Genomic DNA, 13,569 nt, shown 5'->3' with positions numbered 1-13,569 from the left:
TTGACTAGTTTTTGCCTGTTTTATTAAAATTTATTTTAAAAAAAGAAGTGAACCACAAGTGCTTTTAAACTTCAACTAAATTTATTAATTTAATTATTAGATACTCGAATAAGCTGGTTTATGTTTAAGTATTTTAATTTGAATTTTATTTTAAAATATAATTTTAAATATTTAAATTACATTACAGATGAATATTGGTGTGAAAATTTAAGTACCACAAATTACTGTTTGATATATTTTTATTTCGTGGACTGGAAAATTATACACAAAAAGGTACCGTTTTACAAATAATAGCAATTAATTGTTGTGATAGTACACCATAACCATATGGGCACATTCTGAGAACTGATGCAGCAAAAATAAAAGACATACTGAGAGCAAATATTCCTGGCTCCATACGCACAAATCAATCATAAATGAACCTCGCAAGCTGAACTTATAAACAATTGCACCAGGTCCTGTAGTAACGGCGACTCCTCTCATTTTACTCTCTTTTTACACGTGAGTGTGCTTTTCTCGTCTAAATCTTGACTAATGTTAAAACTGTCGATCCTAATTTTGGTGTTGGTGAGTGAGAAAGATAAAGTTCTGTTTGCGTGTGTCCAAAACTAGACTAAAAAAGCCTCGAATAAATATTTTGGGTCACTCGAGGCTCCGTTTCAAGTTTTTTCTTGGCAAAAAAAAAATATGGGAATATATATTTATGAGCAAATAAATAATAATTTTGTTTTTACGCGTTACAAACCTTGAGCTTGTCGAGTGACCGATCTTTAGATTTTTCTTAATTCTTAAAAGCATTCTCTCAAAAAGGACGGCTGGTGAGATATCTAATGAACGAAACGGAAATCACAGATTCAACAAAAAAACAGCAGAGATTTTTCCAAACAAAAAAGATTGTGTTAAAAGTTTCAAATTAAATTTCGAGTGCACCTCTAACACTTTCACTAAATTACCCTGCTACTCAAACATAAATATTTTGGCACATGTTCCTTTTGCTGCAAATTTCAGAACCAAATGATCCAAAGCTACGTTCAAGTGTCAGTGCTGTTTTTGTCGAAACGTTTTGCAATTCAATAATTATCCCGCGCGCTAATTAATTTATTATTGTTGCCTATGACTATTAATAATGTTTGACGCCCTATATCATACACACATCATTTAACTTATTACATAGGAATGCAGTCAATTAAGCCTTCGACCTGACCAAAAGAAGGCTCGTCTCGTGGCTACCTAGTGCGCGTAAGATAAAGTGAACACTTTAAAAAGCACAAGTGTTTAACTTTGGCGAAATTTGTCCTTTCAAATATTGCACATTACGCACTTAAGCAGAGACGGGCCCAACTTGCGGTGGCCACTGTGACTCGTCCTTTTAACATCTGAAGTCGCTCAATTTTATAAAAAAAAATCACATCCTCGTTTAATTAGTGATCCAGGGTTGAGTCGGAAACATTAAAAAAGCTACACAACAGCAGATGCTGAAGCGACATCGAAAAGCTCTCTTGGCAGATTTACTCCGATCTTTTGATATTGTTTCATTTCTTTTACTTTTCTTTAGATATAGAGGCCGTGACGAGCGCGCAGATTTCACAAAAGAAAACCCGGTCATCCCCGACATTTTGCAGAAACTTAAAAATTTAGAAAACTTTACAGTATAGTTACACAGCTATGTACATAGTCAATTGCCAAGATCATAATAACATAGTTTTGCAGTTGAAAACGACTGACGCCGCCGAGCGATTCTCTACTTCTGCCCAAACGGCGCCAACGGCACCAAAATAATACAATAATGTACCATGAAAAATTCAAATCGGCGTTATAAAAAATAAAACTCGGTTCACTGTCAACACAACCGCTATTTTCAACTTGAAAAACATCAACGAATGCAAAAAACGGTGGTGAGTGTTTTTGTGAACAAGAAGCATCATCAACTCTCAACTGACATTATACCGTGTTAGCAAGTTGAGTACAGTGAACACTCAATGTACGAGGTCGGTACGAAGCCTTCCTCCAGGTCATTCATGCGACGCACCCGAGTCCAACCGTCTCCTTGGTCAACCTCCAGAAGCAGAAGTTCCTCCCCATCGTACATTGGAATGGAACCTTCACTTGAGGCTAAAAATTTGAAATTTATTCAAAAACGGTTGCAAAAGTAATATTTGAAAGCTTGCAAGAGTTTTAATTTACAAATTTTAATTTTTCAAAGCAAATTTTTAAATCATTAAACTCACAAAATGGAGAAACTCTTGTGTTACCTTCAAAGGCGTATAAGGCTTTGCATGTGCCCAGGGGCGTCAGTGGTCCGTCAGCAAAGTCTCCATCGTCATCTATGCATTCTGCGCCGGCCAGGTCGTCTCCTCTTTCCGAGTCTGGTAAACTAGTGCGAGAGCCGAGACCACTCTCCGGACTGTGGGAAGTCCTGCCAAAATTGGCAAACATTGAGTTGTTAGTCAAAAAGAAAACTAAACTCAAAGGGGGGTGGGAGTGAAAAGTGTTGGACTAAAAATAAATCAAGAGGTGCAGCATTGGAACAATTACTCACCCTAAGGCTAGGGTGTTTGGAGGCTGTTTGTGCCTGCTGCCGTCCGAACTGGCACTCGGACTGACACTCTCGTCTGAGGAGCTATGCCTTTGTTTGCCGTTCGAGCTTCCGTTCAGCAAGTTTCTGTGCATGCTGTTGGACCTTTGACTGCTTGGCGACGACGTTGTGGATGACACAGGATTATTCTGCAATTCAGAGATTAGCATCAAATTATTTATTGTTAATGTTAGAATTAAAAAATAAAAATAATAATTTTTAAAGATCAATTATTGGGTACTAAAACTTTGAGTACATGTGGGATTTAAACAACACATCAATTAAATAAGAAAATTATGGGCATACCAAATGGCTTTTTCCTTCAGCCTCGTCGAGCCAGGCAAGGAACTTTTGCTGCTCTTGTCGCAGTTTGTCCAATCGGTGCCCCGAGTCGTTCAGTTGGCCTTCAATCGACATTGGGTCTCCAAGGGCTGAGTTGGCCTCGTAAACGCTCTTCATCTTCATCAGACCATCTCGTGTTTGTGTTTCCTGGTTGAAAAAATTTAAGTAAAACATATTTATATTTGATTTCCTCTTTACTTTGTTGATTTGTAGTGCAATTTCATCCAGCTTCAGCTGCAGCTTTTTTCTTCTCTGCACTGGTGGCAAGTCCGTGTAATCTTCCTTTGTTTCCGAATTAGAGTAATTTGACTGCAAAGGGAAAGTAGAATTAGCAATTTTAGGGGGAAATCAGATCGGAATGAATTTCCAAGGTTAGTCAAATATCGCAAATATGTCATGTTTACAAAATTTACAACACTGATGCTAAGCTAGTGTTTGGTTTGGTGTGTGTTAAGAAGTGTAGGTAAAAATTCCAAAGAGAGCCTGCATGAAAATTGACTTAGGTTGCTAGAAAAGCTGTGTGTGAAATGTTTATTTTGGCAGAAACAGTTAAGTGCCATTGGGAATAGTTAAGTCCATCAAGTGCTTGCTTTATAAAAGATCAATGAAGGATGTGTCTCTTGAATGGCTTGTATAATCTGTTTCAGTGTTTCTGTGTTCGAAGGCTCAGCAGGAAAGTTTCCGATGAAGATCATAATAAGTCCAGTCAAGTTCATATTAAAACATTTGAGATAATAAAGCATTGAAGCAGAGAGTACTAAGTTGATTACTTGGTTAAATTAAACAAATAAGCAGTTGTGAATGTGAAAATGGGAAAAAATACTACTGTGATTTCAAAACCAAATCTGTCTGTTTTTTTATACCAAACATCCAGAACACAAATAAACATACCTTGAAATGAGTGCAAACATGAATTAATCTCTGATTTGCGTGAAACAGAAAATAAAACAAGAATCAATATCAACTGAGAGAGACTTGGCCCAAAATCAGAATAGTCTACGGTATGGATAATTCCAGCACCACATTTTGTTTGTTAATAATAGAGAAAGAGTCATAGAGACAGAGAGAGATGGGCAATCAATAATTGAAATTTCACCCAAGTCAGCCCTGTTAGTTTAAAAGCCACCAAAAGCAAAGCAGCCGCAGCACCCACAGCCTCTGCTGCAAAATTGGTGCTCGGCAAGGCTCATTTTTTACTTACAGATTTGCATACGAGGGCACCAACGCGTCAATTATTGAGCAGTTATTTATTGGTCCCAAGAAAGTCACCCAAGAAAAATGATAAAGAAGAATTAACAAACAATATAGGGTCACAGTGGCCAGAAGAAGTCCCTTGAAAATTAGAACTTCCTCCGTCCAGTCGTAAAATCAATCTCAAAGCTCTAGTCTAATGTCTAATTAGAGCAAACAAAGAATCGAATTGTCTTTTCTGTCATGGTTGGTCTTTTTGCAACCGCCATGTGCAAATTGTCCTACAAGATTTGACTAAATCGTTACGAGAGCCAAAGGCTGTGTTAAGAGGACTACCTTGTTGTTGCCAAAGAGGCTAGTGAACAGGCCGGCGCGTTTTTTGTTTTTGCCTGCGGAGATGGTGCCTTTGATTGTGTCAACTCTGGACATGGATGGCAGCGAGTTGCTGTGGTTGGAAATCATTGAGCCACTATGCTCGTCCGAACCTCGCTGCAGGTCTTCGAACATGAAATCTTCGGGTGGGTTGAAACCAGACTTGTACCTCTCTATCACTAGCCGAGTATCCTGAAAATATGTAACATTTTAGCCATTTTTACTTCCTACTTTTATCAAAAATAAAATATACAAAAATATTTCAATATTATGTGCCAACCTCTTTTTCATTGATATTGTTTGCAGCTCTGACAATGCCTTCCAAACACTTGTCCATGATGGGGAAAGTCTTCTTCTCGACTTCGACCGACTTGATCATGAACCCTTTGATGGATCGCACCCTTCTCTCGTCTAATTCTTGCAGTTGTCTGAGCACCTCAGGAATCAGCGCCGAATAGTGTTGGTGCTGAAATGGAAACAATGGGCAGTTTAGAAATCATTTCCTGTCGGTCCATGACTCAGGAAATTGGTCAAAGAGTGGCAATCAACGAAGCGACTTGAAAGAAGGATTGCCATTGTGGCCGCCTACTAAGAAATAAATAAATAAAGAAACCCCTTCTCCATAACGGATTTCGTTTGTACGATAGACGAACACCATTGGTGTTGATTAACGCTAATTAATAAATAGCAGCTCATTCACAACAGCCGGACGAGGTTCAAGCGCCTCGCAAGCAAGCAAAAAATTGACTTGAGACTCAACTGCATGCGTGCGGGTAATGCCAGTGTAAAAATGGCAGGAATGGCCTCTGGCAATGAGGAAAATTTTTAAAAAGTGGAATTCAAAAGCCGTCGTTGCACGCAGACGATTTTTATGTTGGCCGTAAAGTGAGAAACTTTATGAAAAAATCAGAAATAATTTTGGCCAGTCATGCAATTGCCGCAATTACCTGGAGCTCATTGGTCTTCTCAAGCTGATTCGCATAGTCCTTCTTGGCCTCTTCGCACTGCTGGTTTTTAGCCACCATGTTGATCCTGGCCTTTTCAACGACCGCCCTCGAGAGGTTGAGATCGGCGTCGGCTTTTTGGTACTCGTCCAGCGCCTTTTCCGTTTCTTTGAATGCTTTCTCGTATGCTTTCTTGGTTCTGTCCAAAGCGGCCAACTGCGTCTGCAGCGTCGAACGCAGTCTGGTTTCTTCTGCCATGTGCTAAAAAGTTATTAAAAAGATTGGATTAAATATTCATTTGATAAAAAGCAATTTTTTAAATAGGCTTGCGGCTCGGCTCATGAAATTTATTCAAATCAGCATTCTTTAATATTTTTTGCTATTTATCTTCACTTACATACTTGAGGGCAAATTAAACCAGTTGGAAATATATACTATTTTTTTTTATTATATTAAACCAAACTTTAATTTTTTAGAAGCTTTATTCTTTATTTCATAAACCTTCAAACCCCGTGGGCCACGATTGAATTTCCCAGGCCATTGCTTAAAACGCTGTCTAAAAAAAAAATCCGGCGTCTCGAGCCGTTGAACCTTGGCCGTTCAGCACAGGAATCAAATGAATTGACGGCCAGCAACCCCAGCCAGGGGTGTCCAGTTACCTTTTTGCGGTCATCCTTGAGGTTGCGCACCAGCAGTTGGAGCTCCTGCAAGACGGTGCTCGTCAGGTCCTCGGCTACGAGCTCGTGTTGGCCCGCAAGGTCGCCCACTTCGTTCATCATCGTCTTGAACGCCTGGCATGCACTGTACCTGGAACACGCAAATGGCCGGCTTGTATAAAACGGGGCGAATAAATAAAATTTCGCCAAGCTTATCGGGCGTGCCGGGCAGGCAAACGTCCAAAACGAGCGGCGGACTAATTTTTGTTGGACGATAAATTTGATAAAATTCTCAAAACGGACGTGTGATTTGTAGCTAGAATTTTTAATTTTACAAAGACTAATGCTTGTTTCTTGAGGAGGCAAACTTTAATATTTATGAGAGGGAGAAATGAATACAAAGTTCAACCTTGGGGTGCTTTTTTTTGTATAGAAAACTGCGACACGTTCCAGCTGATTTGTTTATTATATTTTCTTCTGGGAAAAGCCGCCTGAATAAAAATTGCGCTCGGCAAAAAAAAACAAAGGCTGAGTAATGGCGGCCTGCTTTTTATGCAAACTACGAGGACGAGCCCTTTCTTTCTTTTTTCTGTTACAGGGTGACGCATTGATGCGCACCCGGAATGCTAATTCATTCATATTTCCGACGCAATTCTTCGCATTAGCGGCGTTTGGCTGATAAGGCGGCGGCGAGCGGCCTTCGAGTTCACCGCGAGAAATTCCATTCCACTCACAACGCGTCCGATAAAGTCTATTGAGCCGAGATCAGACGCCCACCAGGGGCTGCGTTGCGTGGGCCGCTTTTTCTCCTTCGGACGAAAGTGTTGTTTGCTTAGAAATGCAGCACGCCCAGTACACGCTGCGCAGCCTTGGGAGCGAAAAGACTGTCGATTTTGCATAATCCCGCCGAGAGTGACCTACGCACAAGTGTCACTAATTTCTTAGAAAAAGAGGTCGTAAATTGTATTAAATGGCACTACATTTGATTAACATATGAAATGAATAAACAATTAACATACATTGAATTGTAAAAATACTTCAAGAACTTCTTTTGCATTCTTTTATTAGTTCTGATTGTGAGTTGAATGCAGAATAGTACATAATATTAATACTTTACAAGTTACAAAATATTTTTATTTAATTTTTTACCAATATTATTCGTTAAAAACGAAATTAATTTGCTAAAATTATATGAAAATTTGTTGTCAAAAAATACTTGCTGATGTCAAAAGCATTCTAGTTTGAAATGAAATACTATGATTATAAAAATCTTGCATTATCTTATCATATTATAAAATATTTTTTGTCACTTCTAAATACAATTTTAATTTCAAAAAGATTAAAATTTTCTCTGCATGTTTATATGCAACATCAGAAAAATTAGTAATTTACAATAATTTAATCAAAGAAATTTTTGAAAATAAAAAATTGAATTATAATTCCAATCACAGTTTTGCTTCAACGTGCAAGTGGCGCACCGCCAGTTTTCTTTTTGTAAAAATGGTGCAGTCCCGGTCGGTGGGTGCGACCCGAGTGACCTCTCAGCAGGGCACTAATGCTATGAAATCCTCCCTATCTGTGACCCAGTTCGCGGCCGAAGTGGTCGATACAGCGCCGAACGCTCATCATCAACACCACTCGCGTGTTTATCAACACCGGCCGAGTGCTTTTGCTCTCCATCGAATCACCCTTTGTCGCTTACGTTACGTGGCGTGGGGCGCGAGAAAAGCCGACAAAGAGACTTCAAAGCGAATCGGATCGCCGCCGCGTGGTGAGAGGCCGCTTGTGAAAAGGGGTGTTAATTACATTTGTAAGCTTCAAAGGTAGTATTTTACAAATTGGAGGGGAAATAGGCGGAAAAATTTCTTTACGTCGTTAAAATGATTAATTAATTTTATTAATTTATAATCAAAATGTCATAACAAATAAAAATCAAACACGTACAATTGAATTTTTTAATGTACACAATTATAAATTTAATATTGGAGTTTTCAAATTTGATTTTAATTTAAAAAAAGCAGATTGAAATGTTTGCATTAACGAGTGATGATATAATTATGAGCTGCTTACTTCACTGGGGGCGCAATCGGAAACAAACGTTATAGCAAATGGAGTAACGAGTAATTTACATTTGCAGCAAGAGCCCCGATCCGTTTGCAAGAATTGCAGCCACAAAACGGCCAGTATGGAAGTGGTGAAAAGAGCTTATTTTTGCGGAACGAAAGGGAACTTATGAGGTTTGCTTCCGTGCGCCGCACAACGTCTTTTCCTTTTCTGTGCGGGATTATGGAAGCGAAGACCATGTGGCCGCGAGCTGCTACCTATAAATCAACGCTCGCCAAATTAAAACAAAGCCACCCTTCGTCGAGAGCCCTACTTTGACTTTTGGGCTGCGCCGTTAACGAGAAAGGAGGGTGGATTAACAAGGGATTTCCGAGGAAAACAATAAATTTGTATTCCAACGACTTTTTGACTAATTCTCCCCCTCTCGCCGCTTTTCCATGAAAAGCTTTGCCATTAAAAAAATCACTCTCTACGCCGGATTATTTTCATTTTTGAATTATAAAGAATATATTTAATAATGAAGAAATTGAAAAGCTCAATCACGTTGAATTTATCTATAAATTGTAAAAATCGTTTAAATAATTGTGGTGAACGAAACGAAATTCAATAATTTTTAAACTTCCTACAATACACAGAAAAGGATCATTTCATGAATTATATAGAAACCCGTTTGATACTCACTGGTAGTCCTCCTCGTCCTTCTTCTTGGGCTGATAGTTTTTGACGAGCCTCCTGAGCTTCGAGGCGTACTCCGTCTCGATGGCACATCGGTCTCGCACAAAGTTGCCGTACTTCTCGAGGAACTCGATCCCCTTGTGTGTATGCAGCGCGAGATTTTCATGCTGATCCTGGAATCAAAACACGTTGCGATCGTTAGTTATTTTGCTGAAAAAGGTCAGGGGGTCGCGCGCGCTTATTGAAATTAATGCCCGCTGCGAAATCCACATTTCCGAGGCATTCATCAGACCAGCGACGGCCCCTAATCGAATTACGGAGCCCCGGCGGCGGGAGTGTCAGATTGACGGCCGTCGTATTAGGTCTCGCGGTTCCAACACGAAACCAAAGACTAGGAAGAAATATAAGAAAGTCGTCCGTGGAATGGGAGATGAGGTTTTTTAGAGGGATGGCTATTTTATCATTCAGGCCGCGGGTCGCATATCTGTCTATTTCATATTTCAGGCTAGCAAATCCCGTTCCATGCAGTCTTGAGTGAATTTCATAAATTTCTAGGAAGCCGAAAATTTTATCAAATAAAAATATAAAACCAAAAGGACAATTTGTTATATGAAAAAATGAGTTAAATAATTTGTTTGAAGAAGTTGACACTCAAGGAGATGATCATGGAAATGAATGAATCTTGGCTTTTTCCTCGTTGCAGAAATGTTTTTTATTCTAAAAAAATAATAAAAATAAATAAAAAAAAAACATTAATTTCTATGAGTTAAATAAATTAAAATTTATGAGGTGAATTTCTGATTCCATTAATTCATATTTTATAGATGTTGCTGCCTTTCAAAATATTTAAAGATTTTCACACCCCCCTAGGCTCAAACGAGCAAGATTTGGCAGTTTTGATGCCAACAATTTTATGAGAGAAAGCTCTAGATTTTTCTGACAGATGTGAGCATAAGCATACGCACATCATATGCCAATCTCTGCAATTTTCAAATTTTCAGCAACATTTCTAGCGAAATTAGGATGATGCAAAAGATTTGCCTCGTACAACATCGCGAGGTGTCACGTCTCGCACCTTTGCTCTTCCCCAACGCTCCACCACATATATTATACATTTTACATTGCCGGTCACGTGACCTGCACTGCGGTAGAAAAGCTGGGAAAAAGAAGATAACCTGACCTGCCTCGGTGACCTCCCGAGACTGATAAAATACAAACTGAGAGGAGAAAACGAACCACGGGTGTCGTCCCGCATAAAAATGATGGTTTCCCAAAAATGTGATTCTGCCTGAAATCGTAGAGCTTAAGGGGAGTTGGAGAATTGGAATTTACTGCCGTTTAGAGCGGAGAGATTTGAAGCTATTTGTATCAGAAGTTAGTGGATTTTGCGATTCGAAAGGAATAAAGAACGACTTTTCATCTTGCATTTTTTTTCTTTGGCAATGAATTTAAATTTTTTGCTAATAAGACTGCCAGTAAATTCAGTTCATTTGAGAGAAAGGCCTGATGTCACACTCGCTATTATTTATTTGAAGGTGCGAATTCGGCTAAGGTCGAAGCGTTGGCGCCTCAGCATTCCCTTTTCTTCTCGCACCGAGTGTGTTGCCGGCGACCTAACGACTCACTGGCTGGCGCACAACAACTTTCTCAATTACCTGCTCGGTCGACGCACGGACACACTAATGAAGTTGCGAGAGCAATATTTTTATTCATTTTATGCTGCAGCACAAAATAATAATGCAACTCGCTCGAGAAGGAGCAGTTTGCGCCGATTACGGCATACCCCCGTCTTTTTTTTTTAATTTGCTCGCCTACCGCACGCATGCAGGCTCATAATTTTGCCCCGTCCTGCGCCGAGAAAAAAGAAAACACAAACGGGCTTGCGTGAAAAATGATAATTTTCAAATAAATTTCACCGACCGTTCAGAACCAATTTAAATATTTATGAGAAGCAAAAAAAAGCGTCTGATTTTTTACATTTTCTTAAAATTTATACAAGTCTGCCTTTCATTTTGCATGACTGCCTGTGGAGTTGCATCAGAAAAGTGCATCTCTCCAAGCAGACGTTTCCGCCTTCAGTTTAATAAGCGGCAAATCTGACTCATTTTTCGCCGGTCTCGTTTCGCGATGAAAGTGCCAGCTGGAACAAGCGACCCATTTTTTGCGCGCACCAATCCGTCCGTTCCATCTTTTGCTCAACTTCCGCGCATTCTACGCTAATCACTTTCGGCGCCGGATGCAGCTGAAGCGTGTAATAGAAAACAACGCGGTGTAACACCTACATCGCGATTTGATTTTAACAAAACTTTCCTTCTGTCCGGGATTATTATAATGGAGGTGAGTCACGTGCCCTCTGCAGATCACCGTGAGTCGGCTTCAATTGCGCAACTTCGCATGTGTACATCTGATTCGCGCCGAGAGTGGAACAAATAGTATGAGTAATTCAGCCAGCGGGTCCGCGAAGAAACAGCTTTTCTGCGAGAGGTCAATATTAAACGCACTCTGATGTGCGTTGATTATCATTAATTTGGCATTTGGAGGTTCGGGGGCACAGTAATTTCGTTGGAATTGGGATCAAGGAGCTCATCTGCACGCTCTTTGAATGGGATCAAAGAGTATAATTTAATTGAAACATCACAGATTTTCTCACGGAATTGAAAAAGAACTAAACTAGAATAGAGATATTTGTTTTCAGCAAGATATTAAAAATTAAATTTTCCATAAAATAGAATATATACTGATATAATTTAAAGGTGAAAGAATAAAATCTTCAGTATTATGTAACTATTATTTATATTTTAAAATTTAAAGCAGATATATTTAGGTCAAATCAAAATTCAAGTATTTGCATTGGGAAACGCTCTTCTGCAGTCAATTCACGTAGCAACCAATAATTCAATTTTCCAAATTACGAGTCTCTTCCCCCTTTTTTCCAACTCCCCAGGTGCCAATAGAAAAGATAAGCACCGCTCTTTCCAGCGAAACGTTTTGAGATAAAAGCAGCAAACTTTTTATCGGAAACAACAAAATTAAATAAAGCAAAGCTTGCTCGCGGAACCCTTAAAAAGTTATGTTCGTGTTGTGTGTGGTTGCACGCGATTCACACGTTATCGACGCATATAAGGAGGAAATTTTGGTGTCTTGGCCAGGCAGCCCCGTCAAGGGTGTCACGTGTGTTCAAGATCTGGTTAAGAGGTTCTGTTCTAATGGGATTTCCAGCTTGCTTCTGGTCTAGTTATTCCGAAATCAGTTCACCGTACAAGGGAGCGCTTGTATAAGTGAGCAACAAACTCAATACCCCGACCGACCTGCTATTTGCGCTCTCCGATACGGACAATTACGTCGTATGATGGAGAATGAGAATTCGTCTGACTGCATTTGTTTGCAATTTGATAAGATAAAAATGAAAACATCCAGCAATAATACGAAAGCTCTGCGATCGATTGCGTCGACACGAAATTAAGCGTGGAGAATTCGAGTTTGATTGACTCGACTTTTCTCTTCTCTGGCATTCGATTAAGAAGAAAATAGGCCACTCCTTATATATTCGTGATTAAGCTTCCCATTTGTATCAGATCGGGAGCTAATTCCGTGCGTGGAATGCAATAAAGAGTGCGTCCGGCAAAAGGAAGTGGGTTATAAGAAATGAGTCTTCCTTGCAACGGCTTTACAGCTTTTGTTAGTAAACACCCCTCGGGAAAGGTCAGCTTGGTTTATATAATCTGGCGTTGATGAACGGCATCTGTTTCGCCACAGAGCGGACTTGTAAAGCTTTTTTACTGACCATCCGTGACTTTTCATTGTAAACCAGCAACTTATAAAAACAGAAGACGCCCGTTTTAAAGTGAACTTTATTGAGCAAGGAAGTCTTAAAATGTGCATTAGAGCACTGAGATAAATTTAAACTTGAATTTGAGTAAAAATCTTTTCAAACATTCTAAACTTTTTTTTAACTAAAAATCAATGGTTTCCCCTAAGCTAAAATCCTGCTCATATATAATAATGACAAGATTGGCAAGCTATAATTCATTCAATGAATCAGATTAGCCCTGATCCATAAAAAAATTTTCACTTTCAAGTCCGTCTTGACAAGCTCATGAAAATTCATCAGAGAAAATAAATTTGGCGCATTTAAGTGAGAAACTTCTTCTTGCTCTTCGTGCAGTGGCAAGTTTCCATCGAAAGTGCCGGCGAAAATAAACCATCGGCTAATTGTACTTTCAAATTGGCCCGCTCTCGGTATAATTGTCGTGCCTCTGCGGCGGCTAATGAGTCGTTTAATTTATCGCGAGCCAGATAAAATAAAGTGGTGCCCAGGTGGATTGGCTCGGCCAAACGAACAAACGAGTGTGTCCTCTCTTTTGTTTTCTGTCGGATGAATGAAAACGCTGGCGCGCATAAAATGTGGGACAGCTCTCACGTGACTTGTGGTTATTTGGTGCAGGGCAACATGCAATTCCACAGTTCAATGGTCGATTAAAAGTACACACGCCACTAGGAATATTGTTCATTGTGCTGGGTCCCGCGTGTCTTGCTCGCGAGCGCCGCCCAAATATTGTGTTGTTTCGGTCGCATTTTCGCCCATAAATAAAATTGAATGTTCAGCTTTTGGACAAGCTTTAATGTGGATATAAATGCTCGGTGAAATAAATCGTGTGTTTCTATGCCAGTTGAGAGGAAAAATGAGCCAGAAATTTTATTTATGTGCGCCAAAAAACAACCGAAAAAGCGGGACAAATTTAAAGACAAA

General features: G+C 39.5%; 1 protein-coding gene across 5 annotated transcripts in view; it reads right to left on the bottom strand.

Annotated features, from left to right (window-relative positions):
* Positions 1-221: 221 nt before the first annotated feature.
* Positions 222-13,569, bottom strand: part of LOC132201197 (formin-binding protein 1-like) — a 34,130-nt gene continuing 20,782 nt past the window's right edge. For 2 of the 5 annotated variants that reach the window (XM_059627177.1, XM_059627172.1), the window contains exons 2-12: positions 8,826-8,992; positions 6,084-6,231; positions 5,428-5,685; positions 4,761-4,946; positions 4,445-4,672; positions 3,809-3,838; positions 3,116-3,226; positions 2,882-3,064; positions 2,540-2,724; positions 2,253-2,416; positions 222-2,112 (exon numbers count right to left, since the gene is read on the bottom strand). In XM_059627177.1, coding sequence (XP_059483160.1) covers positions 1,952-2,112; positions 2,253-2,416; positions 2,540-2,724; positions 2,882-3,064; positions 3,116-3,226; positions 3,809-3,838; positions 4,445-4,672; positions 4,761-4,946; positions 5,428-5,685; positions 6,084-6,231; positions 8,826-8,992 — 1,821 coding nt within the window. In that variant the 3' untranslated portion in view covers positions 222-1,951. The remainder of the gene's footprint in view (positions 2,113-2,252; positions 2,417-2,539; positions 2,725-2,881; positions 3,065-3,115; positions 3,227-3,808; positions 3,839-4,444; positions 4,673-4,760; positions 4,947-5,427; positions 5,686-6,083; positions 6,232-8,825; positions 8,993-13,569) is intronic. The other 3 variants (XM_059627173.1, XM_059627175.1, XM_059627176.1) reach the window with 3 other exon arrangements.

The sequence above is a fragment of the Neocloeon triangulifer genome, unplaced genomic scaffold (assembly GCF_031216515.1).
Source record: "Neocloeon triangulifer isolate White Clay Creek 2 clone unplaced genomic scaffold, ASM3121651v1 ptg000014l, whole genome shotgun sequence".
In the NCBI taxonomy this organism is placed as follows: domain Eukaryota; kingdom Metazoa; phylum Arthropoda; class Insecta; order Ephemeroptera; family Baetidae; genus Neocloeon; species Neocloeon triangulifer.
This window is presented reverse-complemented; position numbering and strand designations above follow the sequence as displayed.